General features: G+C 59.7%; 1 protein-coding gene across 12 annotated transcripts in view; it reads right to left on the bottom strand.

Moving 5' to 3' along the window:
- The window catches only part of WNK2 (WNK lysine deficient protein kinase 2), a 117288-nt gene that overhangs the window by 67921 nt on the left and 23646 nt on the right, over positions 1–25721 (bottom strand). For all 12 annotated transcript variants that reach the window (XM_059141262.1, XM_059141261.1, XM_059141266.1 and 9 more), the window contains 7 exons: positions 18103–18275; positions 17776–17996; positions 14325–14482; positions 12098–12186; positions 10330–10549; positions 5571–5853; positions 1848–2056 (listed from right to left, as the gene is read on the bottom strand). In XM_059141262.1, the coding sequence (XP_058997245.1) occupies positions 1848–2056; positions 5571–5853; positions 10330–10549; positions 12098–12186; positions 14325–14482; positions 17776–17996; positions 18103–18275 (1353 nt within the window). The remainder of the gene's footprint in view (positions 1–1847; positions 2057–5570; positions 5854–10329; positions 10550–12097; positions 12187–14324; positions 14483–17775; positions 17997–18102; positions 18276–25721) is intronic.

Raw genomic sequence — 25721 nt, 5'->3', positions numbered from 1 at the left:
CTGAGATTGGCCACTACTCCAACCAAGGAATGTTCTGGAACTTCAGTTCTGTGGCATATAACGCAATCATTTAAAAAAATGGCCTAAGGGAATTTGCAGAACCAGGGAGGGACACTGGTTACAACCATCGGTGGGAGAGAGATACAGATGCACTTGCTTTCCGTCTCTAGGTCTGGATAAAACACGCGCTCGCAGATGCGTCACAAACAGCACACAGAAAAATGTGAACAGAGGGGAACAGAGGCGGGATGCCCGGCAGTGCGGCCACCAGGAGGACTGGGCGGCAGACACGAGTCCTTGCTACCTATGGCAGCGCGGACACTGCGCAAGCAAGAGGCCGCGATCTGAGCACTGGATGGTGGATGCTATCAAGGAACTGACTAAACGTGTTCACTTTGGGGTTAATGAGGGGGCCGGGCTCTGTTCTCCAGAATCCTGATCCTGCCGATACAGACTGAGGTCTTTACAGGCAAGACCTCTTTCTGGGGTAGACCTGGAAATAGTGGGGCCACAGAGGAAGCGGGTTTGAACATGGGGAGGGCATGTGGGGCAGCAGGCCCAGGCCTCCATGCCGACCCGGGGAGGCCCCTGGTTTTCTGGGAGCTGAGACCTTCCTTCCTTCACCCTTCACAGTAGGTGCTCTACAAGAACAGCACAGGGAGGGACATTTCTCTGAGACCACAGCACAGGAGCCGCAGCCCCAGGCCCAGAGGGAGGCAGTAGCTCAGGAGCCCAGAGGCCTCAGAGTGGCTGGTGGCCGACACCTCCCCCGGTTCCCCCCGGCAGTGGGGAGAGGGAATGGCAGGTATCCCCAGGGCATTCCCCACCCCCGTCTATCCCAGGGAACTGCCTGTAAACAGGCAGGGACATGGGACAGAGTGCTCTGGCCTCACCCATGTGGGGTGTCCCCTGCCCGGCACCACGAGGGCCTGAGCAGAGGGTACACAGCGGCCAGGGAAGCCCTGACCTTGCACCCAGGAGCAATGAAGGACCAGTGAAACATTCCTGCTCTGCCCTGGGACTGGCCACTCAAGGCCAACCAGCCTCGATCTGGGGTGAAAATCTGCCTTTTCCTAAACAAGTTCCTCCCACCATTTAAAACGTGTCTTGTTTCATCTCATGAAACCAGCAAAGCTACAAATAGCAGCGAGAAATGAGTCTGGGCCACCCGCAGAGGCAAGGGCACTGGCTGTTCTTCCTGGGGGACTGGCCAGCCCTAGGGGACAGGGACGGGGCTCGGGCAGCGCCAGGACGGGAAGGGGCCTGGGGGCCTCACTGTCCCTCCGGACACTCCACCGCTCACTCAGGGCCAGCGCTCCGCGGCAAGCCTCCTGGGACCAGGGAACAGGGAACATGTTTCCTCTGGGATGAGCACGGGCTCTGAGGCGCGACCCCTGCACGCGACCCCTGGCCTAGCTCCATCTGGGTCCCCTGCCCCAGGGCGGCTCCTCACGAACCACCCCTTGGGTTTTTCAAATGTCACTGAACCATTTCCCACAATCCCGATGCTCTCCTGCTTCCAACATTCAGTGGCCACGTGCTGTCGGGTGGAGAGCGGCCAGGAGACACTGAACACCTCCAGGGGTGGACACGCCTGAACGTTCCTCTGCGGCCCCGGCCCGGCCACAGGATGAAACCCTGCTGGCTCTGTCACAGCTCTGAGGCCCGGCTCTCCCTTGGGCTCTGCGTTCCTGGTCTCCTACCTGTTGCAGCCTGCAGTGACCCCCAAGGACGGCCTTCTCGGGGGCCTGACCACAGGCCGCTGCAGCCCAAAGAGCCTGTGGGACGTGGGGTCTATGGGACGCGGGGCCCGGGGGGCGTGGGGCCCGGGGGGCGGGCCAACTCACCGCGGCAGGCTGCTGGTAGGTCCCCAGCGAGGGCAGGCTGTAGGGCAGGACGGGGCCGTCGCTGACGCTGACGCTCACGGGGGGGCTGCACACACACTGGACGGGCGGCGGTGCCGCGTCCGCCAGCGAGCCCAGCACCACACTCTGCTGGCTGCTCTGCGAGTCCGAGTACACCGTGGAGCCCTGGCCGCTGTCGAAGGTGCTGTCCGCTGGGGAGCACAAGGACACAGTTCAGAGCAGACACCCCCACAGCCACACGGGCCGCAGGAATGCCGACGTCAAGTCCCCTGGCCCCCCGAGTCGTAAGTGCGTGTCACTCCAGACCATCGATCCCAGGATGGCAGGGGGAGGGGGCTGGAACCCAACCAGAGACGCCCTGGCGCCCCACCCCACCACCGCCTGGCATCGGGGGCCAGCCCTACCAGTGCCACGATCCCAGGTGGGTCCCTCACACAGTCCTCTGAAGGAAGCCCAGCCGCATCCACCCCGGCCACAAACAGGGACCTCACCCGTCCCCCACCTGAGCCTGGGACCCTGGGACCCTGGGACCCTGGGAGGGAGAGCTCAGTGAGCTCTTAGGAGGCTGATGGTGGGTGTGCGCAGTTCAGCAGAAACCAGGGTCACCTGTATTTCACAGGGAGGGACTCTGACCACCTTCACCACCACAGCAAAAAGCCAAAGCAGGAAGAGCTGGGTTCAAACCTGGTCCTCACGCCACAGGCCTGGGTCTGAGCCGGCTGGAGAATGGGGCTGACAAGGCCCCCACCCCGCAGGGAGGCTGGCCTGGGAGACCAGAGGCTCTGCAGCCCCAGGAGGCCTCCCAGAGGCCAGCCTCCCCTGACCCTGTGCCCACAGTCCATCAAAGTGGGCCACTGTGGACGGAGCCACATGCACACGAGGCACAGCCCACAGCCACAGGCTCACCTCCCCAGGGAGCACCTGGGAAGATGGCCGCCCCCTTGGCCAGGCCAGCGAGCAGGGACACCAAAACCCCGCATGAAATGGCATCTCCAGAAACCACACACACAGCGCGACTTGCCACCCCCACACCGGGCACTTCCACACAGGCGCCTCCCAGGATGCCAGCATCCGTGTCCATTTATAATTCAAGCGAATGGAGTAAAAGGGAATCCTGCTGGCTTTACATCAAAATAACCTCTCCCAGGGGCTGATCAGGGCCGACTTCAGCTTGGGAAGACACACACACGCCAAAGCCCGACTGCACAGAACCAACCCAGCCAGCGGCGCTGACTGGTAACAAGGCAGCAGGCAGTCGAGTTGACCTACACAGAGAGAGATGGAGACAGACACACGGGGAAAGAAAAAGACACAGAGACATGCAAAGACACACACATAGAGACAGAGACTGAGAGATACAGAGAGACATACAGAGACACGTAGAGACAGAGATACACACACAGGAACAGAAACACAGAGACAGAGACACAGAGATAAAAAACAGACATGCAGAGACAGATACACACAGAAATACAGAGATAGAGACAAAGAGAAATACAAACACAAAGACAAACTGTGTGTGTGAGAAAAGAAACACGTACAAACTTGACAAATCTTACATAAACCAACTCTAATCATACATGTAGCACTGTAAATTTTTAAGGGGAATGTGTTTGCTATTTCTATAATAAAAATTAATTGCAGTGCCTCGGGGCTTAGTCTGTTAAGCGTCTGCCTTCAGCTCATGTCATGATTCCAGGGTCCTGGGATCGAGTCCAGAATCAGGCTCCCTGCTTGGGGGAAAGCCTTCTTCTCCCTCTCCCCAATACCTGTTCTCTCTCTCACTGTGTCTCTGCCAAATAAGTAAAATCTTTTTAAAAAGAAAATTAACATAGAAGTCATCTTTAGGGGCACCTGGTGGCACAGTCGGCTGAGCACCCAGCTCTTGGTTTCAGGTCCAGTCATGACCTCAGGGTTGTGGGTGTCGGGCTTTGCGCTCAGAGGGGTGCTACTTGGGATTTTCTTTCTCTCCCTCTGTCCCTCCCCAGACACGCACATTCTCTAAAAATAAACTGAAAAATAAAAAAACCACCTTTGTACCTCCTGCAGCCGCTGGGAGCTGGCGCACACGCTCTCGCTGAGAGGGTACAAGCTGAGGTAGGCCGTCATACACTGTGTGGCGGGGAACGCTACCTCCACATGTGCCATACCTTCCTCCGCGCCCAAGCGTGTCTGCCCGCCCATCGGGTCCCTTCCCCAGCGATGTGTGTGCAGCCTGGAGTCCCATCATTTCTCCTTTACAAGGTACGGAGCTTCCAGGCCACCCCCACACACCATGGCCAGAGCGACAACGGAGCATGCGCCTTGTATTCTGACCAGAGCATGGGGCAGACGTCTGTGCGGGTGTGGCAGGACGGACGGACAGATGGGAGTGCAGGTGTCCGTGTACGCACACGCATGTGGATGTGTGAGAAATCACACGGACACCTTCTTTCTGGAAGGTACCATCAAGTGCAGGTAACATCAGCGGCCGCTGGGTGGGCGCGCTAAAGGGCTTTCCCGCACACCCTCTGTACCGTTTGAATTTGACGCAACACCTGCTTCATAGAAACGACCACAAACGAGGGAGACACGTGTCGAGAGCGTGGCCGCGCTCGAAGCGAGTCAACAGGAAGAGGACGTCTGCAGACTGCACGCCCAGCCACACGGAACCCAACCACAATCCGCGTCTGTACGGGGAGCCGGGCCTGCGCAGGGACCCCCGACCACAGCCACCCCCGACCACAGCCGAGTGTGGCGGGAACAGACTGTCCCACCAACAGTCACACTTTTAAAGTGGGCACTGGCATCACGAGGAAATTTTTCCAACACCAAGCTTATGCTCATTAATTTTTTTGGTTCATCGAGAAATGGACAGAGGATGTAGCGATTTGATTCTCCGAGGCACACCTGAGCCGGTCGGGAGGAAGCCAACGGCAAGCGAACGGCCGAGTGACGGGCAGCGCCTGCTCTGACTTTAAACAGCCTACTGTGAAGAATGCGAGCTGTAATTTTAATGTAATTTTAATGATAAATGAAGTAGGTGCCTATTAAGTAAGGCGAACAGGCTATTTTGGGTCTTTCGACACGAAACGAACCACCTGAAAAAGGCGGTCCGGGCAGGCTACGTTCTAGTTGGTCCTCATTCACAGGATGGACAGGAAACACCGCGTCCTGAACCTCAGCTCCCTGCGGCATTTTTAGGCCACTGAGGGCAAAGGCAGGACATAGTTCTGCCTGGACGTGCAGAAAACAGGTTCTCTCTCTCAGGATTCTGAGATTCAGAGTGATTCCCAGCGACCCATCGCGGACACTCTGGGAAACGTGGTGAAGGTTTCAGAGGTCGGGTACTACAAGGGACATAATCTTGGGGACAAATAATCCTGACGGTAAAGGTCATGGCTCAGAGTGTTGTCATGACCACTGGAGACCACAGCCGTCTGAGGCCCCGGGACAGTGGTGTCCCCGCAGGGACGCCCCCTCCAGGCACGGGACTGACAGCCTCTGCAGGGAACAAGGGGCTGGATGGAGCCGCTCCGTCCTGTTGGCTTGGGGCCTGGGAGGCTCTGGATCTGTCCGCCCATTTGCCCCCACCTGTCCTGAGAAGCTGGGCTTCGGGGAGCCCACGACACCCAGTGCCCGCCCCCAGAAGAAGGCTCGCCTACGCCTGTGGCCCACGTCTGCAGCACGCATGGGGTGAGAGGGAGCCGGGAGGGCGGCACTCACAGGCCAGGGAGGTGGCGCTGGCCGGCAGCGCGCTGGGGAGGAGGTGCTGGTCCGCCTCGGGTTCCTCGGACTCCGGGGGCCCGGCCTGCGCATGGTAGGTCACCTGGACCTGCAGGGGTGCGGGCGGGCCCCTGGCCTTGTCGGGGCTGCCAGGGTCTCGCTGTTCGGGAGGCTGCAAGGCCGGCCAGATCCGCTCCCGCCGCCACTGGATCAACGCTACACGGTCACGGATGGACTTGGCCACAATCTTCACGTCACTCTCGTGGAAGAATCCTGACTCGATCTGCAAAGGGAGGCACCATGTCATTCCTGGGGCCCCACCATCTGCACTGCCACCTCCTGCTCACAGGGTCTCTGCAGGAGTCCCTCTGCAGGCCCTCAGCCCGTCCCTCAGAGACGCCCTCGTCTTCCCGTTAGGAGACACTCCTGCCAGCGGCCAGTCGCAGGAAGCCCTCTGCACCTGCCCAGCCGGGCTCCGGGGCCAGTGAGGGTGCAGCGGGTGCTTGTGCCTGCGGGGGGGTGGGGGGGGGGAGACCCCAGCTGCCTTCCACAGGTGGGCCCTGGGCATTCCCCAAGAGGGCACGGAGGGAAGGAGTGTAGGCAGGCACCCATGTCCAGAAAACTCTGAACACAGGAGAGGGTTGGGAGAGTGTTTGTGAAGGAGCCCGGAGTCTCTGGGGAGTGTCACAGCTGTCCCTGAGGACATCTCTGGTAAATCCACAGAAGAGCAGAGGCCAGTCTCTGCCCTGTCACCACGGCAGCCCCATGTGGAAAGGGAAAAAGTGCACAGGACTCAGCGCTGGTCAGGACCTGTAGCAGCTCCTGGCTTTCAGCGCGCAACAGACATACACACGCCTACATGTAGACATGAGCATGCGACACAGCACGCGTGCAAGTGTGAAGGACCCTGGGCAGGCCTGGGGTGGTGCCTGGAGTCTGGCCACTGTGAGTGTGTGTGTGTGGGGGGGAGTACAAGGGGCCTAGACACTTAGACACCTAGACACCTCACTGTGCCTCAAAGCAAGGACAGACTCCGAGGACTGAGGGGACACACAGACCAACACAGGAGCCCACGCCACAGGCCAAACCTGGACGTTCTGGGCATCAAAATGCACAGTGATGGGGCGCCTGGGTGGCTCAGTGGGTTAAGCCTCTGCCTTCGGCTCAGGTCATGATCCCGGGGTCCTGGGATCGAGTCCCGCATCGGGCTCTCTGATCTGCAGGGAACCTGCTTCCTCCTCTCTGCCTTCCCCTCTCCCTCTGCCTGCCTCTTGGCCTACTTGTGATCTCTGTCAAATAAATAAATAAAATTATTAAAAAAAGAAAAAATGCACAGTGACACCATGATGGTCTGAGGGCCGTGCTGAGGGCCGTGTCCTCAAGGGCCCGTGAGGGGAATGCAGCTGTCCCTCCCGGCAGGAGGCCACACGCGATGCCACAGTGGGTGTGCCACCTGTCCCTGCCCACACACCCTCGCGCTCCTAGATCACCTGCTCCCAGGAAGCTGTATCCTGAGTGAGCTACAGAACAACCACTGGCAGAACATCGAGTCTCCCACCAGGAGCAACCCTCAGCCCTGGCCAGCCCCAGCCAGCACCCAGCCACACAGCATGGGGACCCAGAACCAGAACGACCCACTCAGCTACTCCCAGATCGCTGACCACGAGGACGGTGTGAGACACTAAGCTTTTCCAGCACTGTGCTGGGGTAACATACTGCGTGGTCACAGACAACTCACCAGCAAAACCATAGTCCACAGAGATAGAAATAAATGGGAAATTTGGTGAAAATGAACATTTACACAGTTTCAAAGTTACACCCCCCCAGGACACAGTCATTACTTGTCATTCCACACAGAGACGGCAGACAGACATGTGTCCTCCGGGGCTGGCCATGGTGAGGACACAGCCCCACGCCGAGTGCTCCCACAAACGGCCAACGTGACCGCCAGGGAGTCGCCCCGTGCCCTGCACGGCAAGGTAACCGAAGACAATCGCCGCCCAGAGGAGCTCCTGCTACGAAGGTGTCACCACACATGAGAGGACCCCAGGCAGGCCGTGGGCAGCTCTCCCAGTTCTGACGGCTGAGACAGCTGAGCGAGAAGGTTGCTGTCTGTGGGCAGAGCCACAGGCCCACACCGGGTGGCATGGCATCGAGTCTGGATGTCCCCTCCAACGGTTCTTCGTCAAACGTTTTCAAATTTTATGTAAGTTCGTGACTGTTCAAAATCTCTCGACCCCACAGGACAGAATGGCAGCCAGCCCTCCACCCGACTCGGGCACGGGCAGCAGCCGTGCGAGCAGCGGCACGTGGCCGGGACGCAGGCGAGGGGCCGGGGCTGAGGTCAGTGCCGCCTGCCCGGCCCGGCCGGAGAGACCGCTGACGGGAGGCGCCCACAGACACCCCCGCTGCTGCTTCTATTTTCTGCTCATGGCCCAGTTTTCCTTGCGTCTCGGTCCCCGCGGTCACCCCCCGGCGATCCTCTCGAAGGTGTTTCTTCTATTTTTTCCCAGACAGGGAGAGCTTAGCCCCATTCTCTGCCACACTGAAACGTCCACTACCCGGAGGCCATGAGGGCAGGAGGGCTGGCGCGTGGACATGGGGACGCTGGGCCGGGCCACGAGCCCCCCTCCCAGGGTCCTCGCCAGGGGTCGCCTCCAGGTCAAAGCCAGCCCAGGTCCCCAGAGATGCCCCCCTTCTCTCAGCCCTGGCGGCACTCGATCGGTCCCCGGTGCCTGCCCAGGAGCTGCCTGCTGGGAGGTGGTTTCAGGTGAGGACACCGGTGCAGGGGTTCGCGGGGGCTGGGCCCCACGTCTGGGAGCAGCAGTGTGATCACGGGAAGCTGTCCGTAAGTGACCACCCAGAGCGGCCGGGGGCACTGGGCCCTGAAATGCTGCCCAGGAGGGCACCTCGCACAGCGGCGGCCTAGAGAAGCCGGGGGGAGGGAGGGTCCGCCCCGAGGTGGGCAGGGGCTGGACCCGCCAGCAGCCAGCGGCAAAGGCCACCCCAGCTGGAGCGCTCACACGGGGCCGAGACCTCGCAGCGGACACGGGCCGCCGTCAGCTCATCCCTGCCTCATCCTGGTCTGCGAGTGGAGGAGGGTCCGCGCCCTTCGGTCATCACTCCTCAAACACGGTGCCGTCTGCACGGAGTCTGCACTGCCTCGAGGGCGCTCCTCAGGGGACGGTGTCCTGGATGGCAACGGGGGAGGCACAGGTCCAGGGGGCGCCACTAAGGACTCACGGACACTGCCCACTGAGTCCAGCCGAGAAGCCGGGGGACCGTGCAGAGGACGGGCGAGGCGGCAGGCCCAACACAGACGCAGGGCCCGTGGGGCCACCGTGTGGGGGAAGCCGTCGAGGCAGAGAAGGGAGGGGTCCCTCAGGAGGATGGGTGGTCCCAAAAAAGGTCCCAGGTCACATGTGAGCACCTCCACGTCCCACAGCTGAAGAGTGTGTCGATGGAACCAAGAACCGATCCAGAGCTGGAGAAGATGCCCGGTCCGACAGGCACAGGAGCCCCTCTATGCTGTGGTACCCTCGTCCCCACGCATTGCTGTGACACTTGACCCTGCTGGGCTCTCACCAGAATCCATCTCAGGCAGGAAGCCTCCCTGGGCACGTGGAGCAGGTGCAGGGCTCATGGACAGCCTGGAGCGCTGCTGCCACCCAGGCATCCTGAGGACTCCACACTGGCTTGGCCTCTGCAGCCCTCACGGCCGCCCCTGGGACCCACCTCCTCTCCTGCTGCCCCAGGGACAGAGCTAGCTCCAGGCCTGGTCCCCTGGTCCCAAGGGACTCAATCCTTTCTCCCGGCGCACCGGCCTGCGTGTCACCCGGCTCGGGAATATTCAAGTGTTAACTTCCGTAGCCAGGACCACACGACCACAGCACTTAGGGGACAGCGCTCCTGAGCCCCGTGGAGCTGTGTGTCCCGTTTCTGGGCTCCGGGATGTGACCGGCAGTGGGGAAGGTATGGATGGCTCCTGGCCACCAGCAGACATCCCACTCACCACAGGGGCAGGACACGGGCCACCGTCCAGGGCAAGTGGACGCCCTTGCACACAGCTCCTGCTCTGCCAGCCCTGAGGCACGGCCCTCCGCAAGGTCCCGGGACCCTCACCCGCTGCGTCCCAGGTGCCGTCTGCCCACAGTGGCCAGCCCCGGCCCATGGCCCACACCTGCTATGGCCCAGCCAGCCTGTTCCCTCATCCCTGCAGGGGCCTGAGGACCGGCACGGTCGCCCGTCCCCCCTCCAGGGCCGCAGTCCACACCCTCCCCATTAGAACCTGCCGGGGCCAGGACGTCCAGCTGCACGGCAGCCGGTTCTGAGAGGTGTGCTCCATTCCGTGGGACGGCGCAGCCTCTCCCGCCACGAGCGTGGCTTCCCCTGCGCTCGCTTCCTACAGCGAAAACCAGCGTCTCCTTCCTTCCCCGAGCCTCCGTCCCCCCACAAGGCCGAACACCCGGCGCCCTGCGCCCGGACACAGCACCCTCAGCAGCAGAGCGAGAGCTCAAACCGAAGGCCCGCGTTCGCGCACAGCAAGACTCTGGCCCACCCAGGCCCTTCGCAACACGCCCAAGCGCACCCCACGGGGCCCCTCACTGCGCCCCCTCAGGGCGGGTGTGGCTTTTGTGCAGCAAGAGTCCCCCCCGCCCCCCTCACTGTCCTTCATAGGCACACACACCCCACAACCGGAGTCCGCACACCCCCGCACACGTGGACCCGCCACCCCCTCCACCAGCACGCGCCCCGTTACCATCTCCTGCGCCACACCATCAGGCGTCTCCTTCTCCAGGTCAAAGGTGAACTCTATGGCTCCGTTGTCCTTGGGCTTGCCCTTTAGTTTCTTGGGGTCCTCGACCCAGAGCCGCAGGGCGATGGCAGGCTTCCTGCCGTGGTCCTCCTCCGCCAGCTCCACCCTCACGCCGGTGTCCTCCGCGAAGAAGGCGTGGCTCAGCAAGTCCTTGATCTCGTACCTGAAGAGGGGCGACAGGACGGTGAGGGCACGGCAGCCGCTGAGGCCCCAGATGGAGTGTCCAGCTCCTTCTAGAAAGTTCTCCAAGTACCACTCAGCAGGCAACGCTGTCCTCAAGGGGAGCCCGCGACAGTTTACTCCCAGGCAGGAGGGAGAATTATCCCCGCACAGAGCCTACTGCACAGCACTGAAGGCTGCTGCTTTCTCTCGTTACAGAAAGTGAACCTCCCATCACCAGAAACTCGGGGAAGTGAAGTTTCCTGACCTGGCTCTGCACCAGGCAGACCGGCCTGCGAAGGTGCCACCGAGCTCCCAGGGGTCACAGGTGAGGGTGAACCCAGGAGCCCCGGGCGTCCTGGCTGCTGGGTGTCCTCATAGTGGCCACTCCTCATCCCTGAACAGGAGCTTGGTCCCAGGGCTGTCCTGGCCTGGCTCCCTCCCGGCGCCCTATCTGTCCCGACAGCCCCTCCCTGATGACTGCGTCCGTGACGGGGGCAGCCCAGGCCCGGTGGATGCTCGCCACACTTGTAAGGGGGAGCAGACGCGTGCCTGAGGGGACTCCTGGGGGACGGAGGTCGTGGCCCCTGCCGGTCCTGGGCGGGAAGGTGGTCTTGTGGGGTCTGCTCTTAGGGTTCTTTAGCTCTATGCGGTTCCTTTTCTACTTCTCCGAGGTGAGCTCTACTTCACGATTTCTAGCTATAAGACAAGGATAACCTCCAGAGGCAGGAGAGAGCCCGCGGATCAGAACGGGGCACCTGCGCGAGAGGGGACGGCCGCGGTGAGGACCGGGACAGGACAGCCGTGTGGGCGCGGAGGGCGCACAAGGGGGCCAGGAAGAGGTATGGAGCGAGGGGCGAGGCAGGGGTGGGGGCCGAGATGAGGGAGGGGCGGGGGAAGAGGAAAGTGGGAAGAGAGAAGATGAGGTCGGAGTGTGCAGGGGGAGGGGAAGAAGGGGGAGGGAAGAGGAGGAGCAGGGAGAGGGAGGGGGAGGAAGAGGAGGAGGGGGAGGGGGGAGGGGAGGGAGAGTCAGGTGAAGAGAGGGGGTAGTAAGAGGTAGGGAGGAGGTTGCCAGGAGGAGGGAGGAAGAGAGGGAGGAGGAGGGAGAGGAAGGGGAGGAGGAAGAGGGGGAGAGGGACAGGGGGGAGGACTTAGGGGCAAGGGCAGAAGGAGGGCAGAGGGCGGCGGGGGGGGGGGGGGGGGGGCTTCCTGGCTGACCCGCTGAGGTGGGGGCTGGTTCGGGGGCAGCTCAAGGGCTCGGACTTGTGCACTCTGGGGTCAGCAGTGGGTGCATGGGACTCACAGACCAGAGGTGACAGGAGGGGCCGTCCGAGGGCATGGGGGAGCCCCTGCTCCAGGCTGGGTGGGTGAGAAGCAGCTGGCCAAGCAGGAGGCTCCAGGATGGCCCCCAAAGCCAGGGATCGTGCTGCGGGCAGCAGAGGTGGGACCCCGGCTTGAAGCAGCCAGCGTCCGGGTCTCCTGCGAGCGTGCGCCGCTGCGGTGGTGACTTCAGCGTGAGCAACACCCAGACCCAGCGCCCCACCGGCCTCACCTTTCCTCCTTGTTTTTGCAGATGCACTCCCCAATAATCTCCTTGATTTCGGGATCGTGCACCTTCTCAAAGCTGGCAGGCTTGATGCCCTGTAAGACCAGAGGGGCAGAGTCACTGGCAGGCCAGGCCAGGACCTGATTCAGCTGCACTAATTCAGGGGGGCAGGGGGGGCAGTTAAGGCAGGAGGCAGGAGGGGTGCAAGCCGGCTGGGGAACACAGGCTCACGCTGAGGGAGGAGGGGCTGTCAGGAACAGCGGGCTGGGGGAAGAGCCCCACGCGGCCCCCGCCTGGCAGGAGCGTCCGTACACGTGGTGTGGTCACCGCTATTGGCCGAGGGCCCCAGGCACTCTGCCCCACTGCGGCCATGGGCAGGGCTGACGTCCAAGGCCTAGTGGCTCTGGGGTTTTTTTAAGTGTCTATGCCGTGGAGTTCTGCAGCTGGGCGGTTTTCGGGGGTACCCACACTGACCACAGACCTGGTGGGTGCTGGCAAGGTTGGCTGCAGCCCGGCCAGTAAAGCCCATGACACGGGGGAGCCGAACCCTGGAGTGTATCCCTGCAGGCGCAGGGGGTTGCTCAGGAGAAGCAGGGGTTGGACCAGGGGCAGGGGCTTGGGGGAGGGACAACTGATTCTTAAGCATCTGAAGCATACGGAGAGCCTTAACCATCCCATTCTTCAGTAAGACTCTGCCTTCAAAGTCTCATTTGGGCTGGCTTGTTTGGTTTTTTGAACACAGAGAACAGGACATGTATGGTCTCCCACTGAGCTGTAGTGTAGGGTGGCCTCCAGCCCAGATGCAGGCCCAGGAGTGTAGGACCCCCAGGGGCTCCTGCTGCCCAGGAGGGGTGCTGTGCCCCAGACCCCAGGCCTGTAACCCATGGGGGTCGTGTTGGCCCACACGCAGCAGAGTCTGCAGTGACAGACTGGGATGCTGGGCTCCAGGTGGGCTCCCCTTGGAGATGAGGAACCTGGACCGGGCCACAGAAGCCGAAGAAAGAGAGGTTTAATTACAACAGGAGGCAGGGCCAGGGTCCCAGCGGGAGGCAGGTGGCCTGAGAAACTGTAAGTATGGGCAAGTGTGGCCCACGCACACCTCAGAAAGGCCAAGGCCCCCAGAGCAGAAGACAGGAACAGCAGTGTGACAGGAACAAATGCTGTTTTGAAGGGGCTCGTGCCCCCCGACTCAGAAGCATGGAGTTGGGGTGCTGGGAGTGGGGACACCGAATCCTTGCAGGACCTGGGGTCAGGACAGATGCCAGGGCTGGACTGGTGTGGCTTTGTGTGCCGGGAGGGGCTGGCGGCCCCACAGGCGTTACTGCAAACCTGCCGGTGGTCAGTGAACATGCCTCCCATCTGGCTTCCTCGGGGAGCAAGGGTGGGGCCTGACCTTGCTTTGCCCATGGTGACATGGGTCCGCACGGGAGCCCTGCTGCCCAGGGCCTCAATAAGGGACACAGGGTGGCTGAGGGGTACCCCAGTGGGAACCAGTCCCGTCTCCCACAGCCCCATCCACGTGGGCACCCAAGAAGAAGGGCTGGCAGGCTACACCCCCATACCCCTCCATGGCCTGGGAGGGAGGCCCTAGCCCCCGCGAGTGACCCCTGCCCCATGGAGGACCACTGCCCACAGCCAGCAAGCCCACCCTCTCCACCAGCATCAGCAGGGAACCAGGAGCTGCCCTCTGCGTCTCTGACAAGGCCCCGCCAACAGCCACCTTCCCCGCTCCTACCCTCAGCAGCACAGGAGGGGCTCAGATGAGTGCGTTAAGACTGAAGGAGAGAAATGACCTAAGCCCCGCAGGGAGTCAGGGTGGAAGTGGGGCGAGGGCAGGTGCCCTGGGCTGCCAAGGACCTCACTCCTCGTGCATCTCTGAAGAGAGGGGGGCACAGGGCCAGAGCGAGGCAGCCAGGACTCGTGGGTCGTGGGGCCTGATGCCCAGGAAAGCTACGGCCTCACCAGGCAGGAGAGCCACAGAGGGAGGACGGGGTGACCTGCTTGCAGACCTGAGGCCACCTGATTAAAGCTGACAATGGCATGAGCCCACACCAGACATGGGAAAGCCAGCAGCCCTGGGAGCGGCCCAGAGGAGGGGCCCCCCTCGGGACAGGCGGCCATGCTGCTGAGTTAGACAGCCTGGTTCCCCTCTGTGACAGCACCCTTCCCTGCCTCACGCGGTGCCGTGAGCGCTTCCCTAAGCATGGTCTCTCGTGGTTGCCAGTGGACTCACACAGGTGACCTTCCGGTAGATCTGGGCGGCGTTCTGGCACTCGGAGTAGGGGTACTCCGAGGTGGCCATCTCCAGCATGCACATCCCAAAGGCGTAGACGTCCACAGACTCGTCGTAATGCTCCTCGTACATCTCGGGCGCCATAAACTCAGGGGTGCCTGTACCCAGGAGGAACAGGGCTCAGCGGCAGGGTCAGCGGCCACGGGGCCAGGGATCCCCTCCCCATGAGGCCCAGAACCTGCGGTTCTAAAGGAGTGCCCTGCACACGGTTCCCGAAAACTCCCCCAGACCCTCCTGATTCCAGGTGGCAGCAGCACATAGCACAAGGAGCCCCCCCAGCTCCGAGCCCATTACTCCCCAGGCCCCAGCCTGTGCTCCAAACACGGGAGGCGCTGCACGCGGGGGAGCGCACCCTCCTAGCCCCTGGCCCAACCACCCGCAGCAAAGACTCGTGCTCCTCACCGAGCTACCTAAACTGCAAAAACCCAGAAGGCCCCAGGTGTCCCCAGACAGACACCACGGGGCGGTGTGTCAGCAGAGAAAGGAGCATCAGGGGCCTGCAAGGTGTTCCCAGCACAGGCCATTCCAAAACAATGCTTCCTTGGAATTTTTCAACAGATGGAGTAAAACAAAGTCCTTGGCTGTTCGTGCACACTGACCTCCTCCCCACAGAACAGCGAGGACAGACCCATGAGGACACATCAGGGGGCTGGGATTCTGGCTGACTTTTCCTTTAGTTATGCTGCTCTGGATTGGTTTTTTTTTTCTCCCCTGTGACAAGCTTCTGCTTTAAAAATCACAAAATCCTCTTATCAAAACAGGTCCAAATGATGCCTGTCCAGCCAAACACAAGGCAGAAGGGAACGTCAGAATGTCTCCGCCTTCTCTGTTTCCTCCACCTCAACGCTTTCCAAATGTTCCCGTTTCTTTAAAAGGCAGCCACAGAACAGCACAGACCGCGTTCACAAGCACGTGTAGGTCATCAGCCGTGTTCCCGGCTCTCTGGGACACAGGTCGCACAACGTTGCATCTTTTTCTCATGCCCCCATGATTTCCATTTAACGCCTATTATATGTTTAATAAAACAAGTCAACATTTTGAGTAAGAAAGAGCAAAACTGGGGATCTATCTTGATATGTGTATAAAGAATTCTAGGAGATTCTGGGGGTGCCTGGGTGGCTCAGTCCATCAAGCATCTGCCTTCGGCTCAGGTCATGATCTCAGGGTCCTGGGACTGAGTCCTATATCGGGCTCCCTCCTCAGCAGGGAGTCTGCTTCTCCCTCTGAGGCTCCTTCCCACTCATTCTCTCTCTCTCTCTCTCAAATAAATAAATAAAATCTTTAAAAAAGAAGAAGAAGAATCCTAGGAGATTCCAAGTCAGAAATAATGGGAACAGTGTGGGGAGAGAGCAGGAGTCCAAGGGACCTTGCAGTGGGACTAGTTCCATCTTTTGGGGGTTCTGAACCACATGACTGTGCAGACAATGTTTTGCACTGGGCCGTGTGCACCCACCGAGGGAAGCCAGCTGAGCCGCCCCACGGTCCCACACAGTCTGCCCTTCAGGGGGAGCAAGGGAGGTGGGGGTGAAGGGGAGGGGCCAGCTCCGAGCAGGGTGGGGATGCTCACATGTGCTTGGGCCACAGACACACCCTTTTCTCTCTCTCCTTGCTCTGTAGCCACTTAAATCTGAGTGTTAAAAAGAACATGCGTGTGTTCACACAGCCACACACATGTGTGCCCAGGGTACCTCCCTGGTCCCCTGGCCCCACATTCCCAGTGCTCCCACCACCATGGCCACAAACACCTGCAGGCAGCACCAGCCTAGGACCTGGCCAACAGACACAGGGAGAGCGTAGTGACACCATCGCAGGTGGACGGCTCTCGGGAACCAACCCCACAGGGGGCAGGTAACCCACAGCTGTGTGTGCACACGCCATCAAGGGGCTGGGGCCACAGTGCTTGTGACAATGACACCTTCACACCCAATCCGTACTCCCTTCCCATCGGCCAACACAAGCCCTCAGGCCTGGTGCCATAGGGCCTCCCCAGAGCAGGGAGAGATGTCCTCAGACACCACTGCCCAACGTCCAACCTGGGCCACATCTCAAGTACAAACCCAAACATGGGCACAAACCCCCCCACCGGGAGCTGCACCCAAAAGCAGGTCCTTGGCAGCAACTGTCCCACAGAGCGGGGAGCCTGATTTACAGGCTTGGGAGACCCCCCAACCCGACCAAAAGCCCCCCCACTCCGTGGCTGGCCCTTCGGTGCCCAGGGCCCAGGGAGACATGCTAATTGCCTCCCCTTCTCTGCATGTTTGGAGCTTCTGGGCCCCCCACCCCAGAGCTGGGCCCCCTTGCATTAGGGCCAATGCAAGGCCTGGAAATGCCAGGCTTTCACATCACCCCATCAGACCACCCAGCATGTGTCTGGTACTCCGAGACCCCAGTTCCAAGATGGACTTCCACCAGCCAGAGAAGCCCCAGGGAGCTTCCCCAGGCACCCGACCCCAAGGTCAGACCTACAGATCCTGCTCAGAAACTGCCGGCTGCTCAGAGGTGTGCTTCCTCCAGCCAGGAACCCCACCCCATCTCACTGAGAGACAAACCGAGGCCTAGGTTGGCCCACACCCCAGCACTCAACTTTCCAGAGCTTCCAGAGGGCCCTGTGGACCCCAGCGGCCACCGTGCCCCAGATGTCTTATTCCAAATCCACTAACCCCACCAAAGAAGTTTCCAGATTCCCAGTGGTTCTATCTGCCACAAATAGGCCAAGTTCTGTCCCCAAATGTGCATTAAAACAAGGAGCTTGCAAAACCCTAAGATTACCCTCTTGTCCTGCTGTGTTCCCACACAGGGCTTCAAAGGACAGCGGAGCCTCTCCAGGTCCCACCCAACCCCAGCCAATCCCATCAGGATTTCTGGAGCCACGTCCCAGAGCAGTCTGGCCCTGCAGCATGCTGGCGCTCCCCAGACATTTCAAACCCCAGTAAGGGCCACCCCGAAGCTCTTCCAAGCACTCCCTCTGCAAGGTCCTAGAGTGGCCGCAGCCAGCGCCCACCATCGGCAGGGACCCCAGCGCAGCCCCAGGGTCTGCGTAGCAGCTGTGAACAGGGCCACACCCACCAAGGCCACGGGGGCTTCTCAGAGGAGGACAAGAAACACAGAAAGACAAGCCTAGCAAACCGGTACCCACACCAGATCCCTCGGCCCTAGGGCCCCAAGCTGGCTCTGGGCCCCACAACCCCCAGGGACCCGCCGCAGGGGGCCTCCAGGTCCGGGGAACGAGACTCCCTTTGTCCATTCCACCTCACTGGACACCAACCCTGAGTCCCTCTGTCATCAAGGCCTCCTTCCCTCCGAGTGTCCGCAGCCCGCAGACCGCAGCGGCCTCAGCCCCAGAACCACACAGCCAGGGACCCCCCAGGCAGCACCCCGGGCCACAGCTTACCAATCACACTCTTGGCAAAGGACGCCCTCTTGAGCGTGGCTAGGCCCAAGTCGCCGATCTTCACAGAGCCGGTGGGACCCGTGATGAAGATGTTGTCGCACTTGAGGTCCCGGTGGATAATGGGGGGCGTCCTGGTGTGCAGGAACAGCAGCCCCTTCAGGATCTGCCGGCACCAGCTGCGGAGCACCTTGGGCTTCATCACCTTGAACCGCTTCAGATACCTGCGGGGGGGGGGGGGGGGGGGCGAGGGCGCTCCTGAGACCGGCCCTGGCCCGACGGAAAGCCCCGCGTCCCCGGGGTCCGGCCAGTGGGTGGGGGCGTGCTCACGTCTTCAGCGTCCCCGAGGTCATCAGCTCGGTCACCAGCACGATGCACCTCTTCCCCCTGGCGCTGGACTCCCAGAAGTCATAGAAGCGCACAATGTTGGGGTGCTGCAGGCCCTTGAGCATCTCAGCCTCCTCTTTGAACCGCTGCCTCTCCAGCTTGGTGAGCTTCCGGTCCTGGAGAGACACATGGGCCCAGGGTCAGCTGCCGCCACTGTGGGCGCTCTCCCCATAGTTGGGGGGCCCAGGTGGAAGCCCACCAGCCACCCCTGCGGCTCTGCAGGGGAGGTCGCGGCGGAGGGAGGACCAGGAATCCAGCGGTCACTCTGCCGCGGCCTTCCACCCTTGACCCCGCATGAGCCTCTGCACCAGGACCTCAGCAGAAAGATCTCTGGCAGCCAGAGACAGCTCAAAAACCCACACAGCAGCACACACACGCCCCCTCCCTGAAAACAGTTTCACAGCCTCGTGTCTTCGACACCCACTCTGATGCTGCCACAAGAGAGACATCAGTCCGATTCCAACTCACACGCAACTTCGAGGACATGTTCATGACCAGAGTGAATGCGAACCAGAAAACCAGGGGACCCGATGACAACCCAGGGTCCCTCCTGGGCCCGGCAATGTCGCAGGGCACAGCAGACACGCCTCCCGGGTCTGGAGCTAAGCCTGACCGTAAGTTCACTTGGGACACACAGCACCACCACCTGGGTGCTGGGAGTCCCTGCGCAGTACCACCCATGTGGGGCTCCAGCCACAGCCCGCGAGGAAGACCACCAACACCCTCACCACGTTCGACCCCCATCGCCAGCGCTCCCCAGCCCCCATCTGCCACGGCCCAGCACTGCCCGTCCGGCCACAGCCAGCAGCCTGGAGTGGTCCTTCCAGACACCCTCCAGTGGGCTCTTACCACACAGTACAAGAACAAACCCATGAGCTCTGTGGTTTCCAGCCTCGTCCCACAGGTAACCACACCTCTGCGGGTTCCAGGGTGGCCGTCTCCCTTGACCTGCACCACGCACCAGCCCCCACAAACCCTTATCAGCCTCTTGCTGCACAAGAGGGGCCTGGCAGAGCAAGGAGATACCAGGAGAACCATAGCACAGCTGACCCCAAGAAAACACAGAATTCGGGGCCAGAGGCAACTTCAAAAAAATCTAGTTCATGTGCTCACGGGGATGGGGGAGGCTGACACACATTAGTTAAGCGCAGAATTCTACCTAAAAAGGAACAATCAAAGGGGCGCCTGGGTGGTTCGGTCATTAAGCGTCTGCCTTCGGCTCAGGTCATGATCCTGGGGTCCTGGGATCGAACCCCACATCGGGCTCCCTGCTCAGCGGGAAGCCTGCTTCTCCCTCTCCCACTCCCCCTGCTTGTGTTTCCTCTCTCATAGTCTGTCAAAAAATTAAATAAAATCTTAAAAAAAAAAAAAAAGAACAATCAAGAAAGTGCTCTTGCAAATTAAGGCTCCAGTTTTAAAGTCAGTCTATAATCACGTGAAACACTAGGTACAAAAACACCAACATTTAATCCAGTCACCGACATGGAAACATGCTTCACTCAGCAAAAATTATGGTTTATTTAAGAAGAGTCAAGTCACAGACTGGAAAAACTATTCTCAATAATGTATCTGACAAGGGACTCCATCCCAAACACAGAAATCCCATGATCCCATTAAAAAAAAAAAAAAAAAAAAAAAGAGATATGAACAGGTCCGATGAAGACACGGCCAACAAGCGGGTGACAAGGTGCTGGCCATCCTCAGTCACTAGGAAAATGCCAGTTCCAGCCCGGAGCATTCCCTGATGCCCACCGGCAGGTCGAAGTAAGAGGAGGCTGGTTCCACACGCTGGGTGGCCGGGAGCGGCCGGGGCCTAGGACACACGGCCGCTGGACGTGCAAGGGAGCGCCAGTGGGGTCCACCCCTGCTCCAGGCCCAACCTCTGCCCTCCGGAAACCCCTGCAGGACGGCACAGGGGTTCAGAGCAGCATGGCCCAGAACAGCACCAGACACCAGAAAAAGCAGAGCGAGCAGGCGGCTGGGGCTCAGGAGGCTCCCCCCTGGGGCGGAGGTGCAAGCGCTGGGAGCGCGACCTCCGAATGCCCACCTGCCGTGACTTCCACACCAGCCACACGACATGGAACCACACGGCCCGTTCTCTCCCTCATGACAACCAAGGCTTCCTTCTGGGCACCCCCAGTCCAGCTGTCACTGCAAGCGTGCCCTCAAATTCCAGCACAACCCTGGGGAAGGGGGGCTGGGCAAAGCTATGGGCAGGGCAGGGCCCAGCCTCGTGGGGGAGAGGAGGGGGCAGGGCACGGGGCACTCCCCCGCCCCCACCCCCACCAACTCAGGACGCCTCACATGCAGCTTCTGCATCCCTCAGCAGAAGGGCGAGACTTCACTGGACTTTCAGAGAAGTCTGTGTTCTCAACGACACAACTAACAAGCCCCAAGCCCCGAGAGGGGAGGAGGGCAGCCCTCAGATGCCAAAGACTCAGCGGGAATGTGGTCGGACTTCCAGGTTGGTGCCTCTGGCCACTGGGCTGGGGGCTGGGCCTGGACGTGGGAGGCGGAGGGAGCAGGCCACATTTATATCCTAAGCCACCTAGCTATTTTTAGCTGTGTGACACGCTGCTTGATAATTTAAAAGGTCAGCTGGCATGTCCTCAGAGTGCTGCCCGGTGCCCCTCACAGAGCTGGCCCCGGTCCTGGTCACTGTGTGCTGAGGGCCAGTCAGCCCCATCAGACCAGCAACTCTACGGCGGGAGAGCCACTGTTGGTGGGATCGAGCCCTAACCGAGGTGCTAGAGGCACCTCGAGTTCATGGACCAGGGCAGGAGGGAAGCCCCCAGTGCTGCGGGCGTCAGGCTGTTCCCGCACGGGGGGGGGGGGGGGGTGACCAGTTCCCCCCACTAGACACGGAGGAGAGGTTGCTTACACCAGCTTCCCACCCACCAGGTGCCCCAGAGCAGCGGCAGCCAGTCAGCTAACGGAGAAGCCTTCTGGGGAGATGCTGTCTCCTCTCCTGCAGGACAAGGGCTGCGCTGGTCGGTGGTCGGGGACGGCCACCTCTGAGCAGAGCAGGCAGCCAGGCCTGACCAGCCTCTCCCACACAGTCCGGGGGTCAGAAGCTCTGCCCACACAGAGGCGACAGGGGAAGTCCCCTGCCTCTGGGGCTTCTGCAGTCCTCTCCTAAGCCAGGCAAAGCCCAACCAGGCCTATGAGGAGCAGAGCTGTCCGGTGACCCCGCACTCAGGCAGGTGAAGGCGGGATCCACACACAGGACAGAGAGGGGACGTGGGCAGCCAGAAGACGGTGCCCAGAATCAGCAAAGCCAGAGTCCTGGGGCCACTAACTGGCATGTGCCCTCTCTCCAGCCCATCTGGTTATAAATCAAAATGAAAGAAAGCCTCCAGGGCCGCTGTTGAGAGCTGCCCCATGTTAGCGCATTGGCCCAGCACGAGGCTCCAGGGATGCTGACCCAGGAGGAGGGTCTCTGTAATCCCTAGCCCCCCCCGTGCGAGGGCCTCTCTCACGCCTGGAGGCCGTGTGGCAGGCTCCGCATCTGGGCTGCTGTGTTCCCCAGCAGAGGCAGGGAGGTGATGTGAGGTCTGGGGCGTCCCTGGGGTGGTGACCACATGGAGAGGGCACCGGCGTATGCCTCACTCAGTCACCAGATGGTCACTGAGGCTATGGGTGTGCAGGAAGGACTGGGGGGGGGGGGGTGGCATGTACATACAGTCACTGAAAACCAGGGTGAAGGTCAGGTCCCCAAGGCCAGGGGAAACTCAGTCAGGGGAGTAGATAGTCGCAGCCACGCAGGCCACTGTGGTTTCCGTCGGCACAGGGTCGGAGGCCACCCAGACCGCGGCGACCACAGGCAGATGCTGGGCCCTGCCTGGTGGGGAGCGCAGCTCGGTGGGGCCATCCTGACCCTCCTGGAGCTGAGCTTCACCCCCACCGCACACACTCTTCCCGCTGTGACCTGCTCCGTCTCATGCTGGCAGAGGTTTTAAAAATAAACTCACTTTTCTAAACACAAGAACCCTCCTCGACCTCAGCCTAAACAATGAAGTCTGTAGGTTTCTCCCAGTTCCCGATTACAATAAAGGCATCGCTGTTAACAAGGACACCCCCCCCCCCGCGGGCGGACACACAGACATAGCAGGAGGGGTTCCTCAGCCGGGTCCTCTCTCAAGGACCCCAAGCATCGAGGAGGCGTCCTTATGCAGCTCGGATAAGGGTCCCCGCCCCTCCCTGATGGGCAGTGCCACCAGCTGGCCAGGTGCTCCCTACTCCCCAGGGGCTAGGAAAACGGGGGTGCCCTCAGAGTGGGCAGAGACCCAAACTGTCCCCACAAGTCCAGGGATCATAAAGGCCATCCCTGCCAGCATTTTGGGAACATTCTGAAACAGCTCCATGGCCCTTTTGCAAACACGTGGACAAAAGTGCCTTTAGTGGAGGCGTGGGTTGACGCTCCCACCCCCACAGATCTGAGGTACCGCAGCGCTCCCAGGAGTCTTCCTGATGACCCGCCCTCACATCGCCTCCCTAAAATGATGCAGCCCCGAATTTCGGGTTCTTCATTTCCCATGGTTGTGGGCTCTGAGGGCCACGCTTCTGGACTGAGTTACTGTACAGGACACGGTGCCCAGTTGACCACACGGACAACAGCAGGGGGCACTGAACCTCCTACAAGCCAAGAGAGCCCTGCTCCATCACCAGCCATCAGCAGGGGTTACCCTAACTGGCTAGATGGAGGCTGTGGCCTCGGGCTCAGGTCGCTGGGCAGAGGGGGCAGGGAGCCACTTAAAGCCACGTCAAAGGGCAGTCCTGCCAGGCCAGCTGGCAGCCCTAGGACAGCCTCCGCTAGTTCCATGGACACACCGTGGGCTGTGTCACCCTGCCCACAGTGGCCCCACCCCAGATCCTCACTGGGGCCTAGTGTGACTTCTCTCCTGGGCCGGGCTGGCCCTGAGTGGTCCAGGGAGCCCCTCCCTCTGCCCGAGAGGACAGTCAGCCTTAGAGAGAAGTAACCTGAGGCCCAGCCAGGACCTGAACTGACCACATCGCATTTCTGGTTTTTAGGAAGGGCCAGCCCCACCCTGGGCTGCTTCCCCGCAGGGACACCTCATGACAGATGTGGACACACCATGGTCACAATCAGCCGAGATGAACACCCTTACCAAGGACATACCTGTGGGGATGGAGGGGGTGGGCAGGACACTTGATACTACTCCACCTCAAGGCCTGCTGGGCCAGAGCCCATCCCCCTGCACAGGGTCCAAGGGCTGCGGGACACCAGAGTAGCAGTGAAGCATAAGGTCATTGCAACAACCTGCTGAAAATTGTGGACCCTCCCCAGAAAGCAGACCCTCTGCCTGGCAAGCCTCTAACCCCAGGAACCCACAGAACTGCAGCTCTGGCTACTCAGGCATGGGTGGGGGGGCTGACACCTCCTAGCGCAGAAGGCAGCATCTGGCCACACGCTCTAATGCCCTCCCCTAGAAAGAAGCCGGTAGGACCTCGCTCCTCTTTCTAGCCTGAGTGATTCCAACAAACCTAAGATGGCCCCAGAGGCCAGGAAGCAGGGGCTTCAGCCACCAATGGCCTCAGGCCAGTGTCTGCTCAGTGGACATGCTCCCAAGCCTGAACATCTACAGCGTTCCTCCAGGCGGGGTGCTGCCCCAGGGGGCAGGGCAGGAGGTGGGTGTCCCTCCAGGCTGGCAGTGCCCCGGGGGGTGGGGTAGTGGGTGGGGTGTCCCTACGGGCTGGGCAATGCCCCAGGGGGCGGGGCAGGGGGTGGGGGGCACCCTGCCAGACAGACCCACTGTGTGTGATCCACAGAGGCTGAGGGAAGTCGGGGGTGAGAAAAGGCCCCACAGGTGTGCACAGACTCCTTGGTTCCTCCCAAATCGACAGCGAGAGCCTTACTGCCAGAATCAAGGTAAGACAGTAGGTGCTCACTGCACACACACCTGAAATGAGTCGCCAGCTCTGGGTGTGACTCCAGTGGAGAGACAGGAGTCCCCAAATTCAGCCCAGGACAATAGCCATAAGCCATTTGTGGCTGTGAGGGCTTGACGAGCAGCTCATCGAAACACAGAGGTCATCTAAGTGTAAGATACCTATACACCAACTTTCTAAGACATAGTCATTTTTTTATAATTATTTAAACCTCATTAATATTCTTATATTTTCCATGAAAAAAAGAGTATTTTGGATGTACTGAACAGAAGAAAAACATTATTAAGATAATTCCACCTGCTCATTTTATACATTCAATGTGCCCATTACTGCACGCATTACACATGTAGCACGCATTACACATGTAGCTCACATTCCCTCCCTAGAAGACGGCACTGCCCTCCTGTACACACCAGGCTGCAGACCAGGAGCCAAGCCACGGGGCAGAGCATCCGAAGTCTGACAGGCAAGACTCCAGCTTTCAGTCTACTTTCTCCAGAGGCTCAGAAGCTAGGGGAATGGATAAAACAGAACGGAGCACTGCTCATGAAGGCTGTGCTCAATTCCAGACAGGATTAACATGACCCGCCCCTATCTACTGCAGTATCCACTAGGAACAAAAGTAAATCTTCTCTAGAGGAAAACAAAATCGCCCACAACTTCAAATATCTCCATAAGCTTTAAATATACCAGTCAAAAATGGCCAGGCCAACTAGGAGCTGAGATCAAATGACAGAAAATCAACAGGGGGGAAAAAAAAACAATAGCAACAAACCCCCAAAGGGTCCAAATATTGTAGGTATCAGAGAGACATTAACACTTCTGTGATTAGTGGACTCAAGAAGACAGATAGCCGAGAGAGTGAGAGAGAGAGAGAGAAATCAGGAAACAGACTCTTATAGAGAACAGACTGCGGGTACCAGAGGGGAGTTGGGTGGGAGGTGGGGAAAACAGGTGATGGGGATGAAGGATGGCATTTGCTATGACGAGCAATGGGTGTCGTATGGAAGCACTGAATCACTATATTGTACACCTGAAATTAATCTAACACTGATGTTAACTGGAATTATAACATTTAAAACCATAAAAAATTAAAATTTGGTAAAGAAGGAAGATAGATAACCAAAATTCACCAGAACTAAAATCCATGAAATAAGAAACAAAAGAAATCTAGAACTAAGAAATTAAATAGGGAACCCAATACATAACCTAGCAGCAAAAAGACACAGCTGAAGATGGGATCAGCAAACTGGAAGATAAGACCATAGAACATAAGTAGTCTGGAACATGGAAGCACAAACATGTGGAAAATACAGGAAAGAGGATAGAAAGCTCATAGAACACAGCGAAGAGTTCCAACCTACAGGTAAACAGGATTCCAGAAGAGAGCATAAAGATGAGACAGAAGCAACATGTATAAAACAATACTCCAAAGTTTTCCAAAATTGAAGCAAAACCTCCAGACATACATTCAAGCAGTGCTATAAGCCACTAGCAAATTAAATGCAAAAAAACCAAACCACACTAGGTACACTACAGCAAAATAAAAATCAGGGGCGCCTGGATGGCTCAGTTGGTTAAGCAACTGCCTTCGGCTCAGGTTATGATCCCGGAGTCCTCGGATCGAGTCCCACATTAGGCTCTCAGCTCCA

This window comes from Mustela lutreola, chromosome 12, assembly GCF_030435805.1.
Source record: "Mustela lutreola isolate mMusLut2 chromosome 12, mMusLut2.pri, whole genome shotgun sequence".
NCBI classification, from domain to species: Eukaryota; Metazoa; Chordata; class Mammalia; order Carnivora; family Mustelidae; genus Mustela; species Mustela lutreola.
Note: the sequence above shows the minus strand (reverse complement) of the source record. Positions and strands in the feature narration are given on the sequence as shown.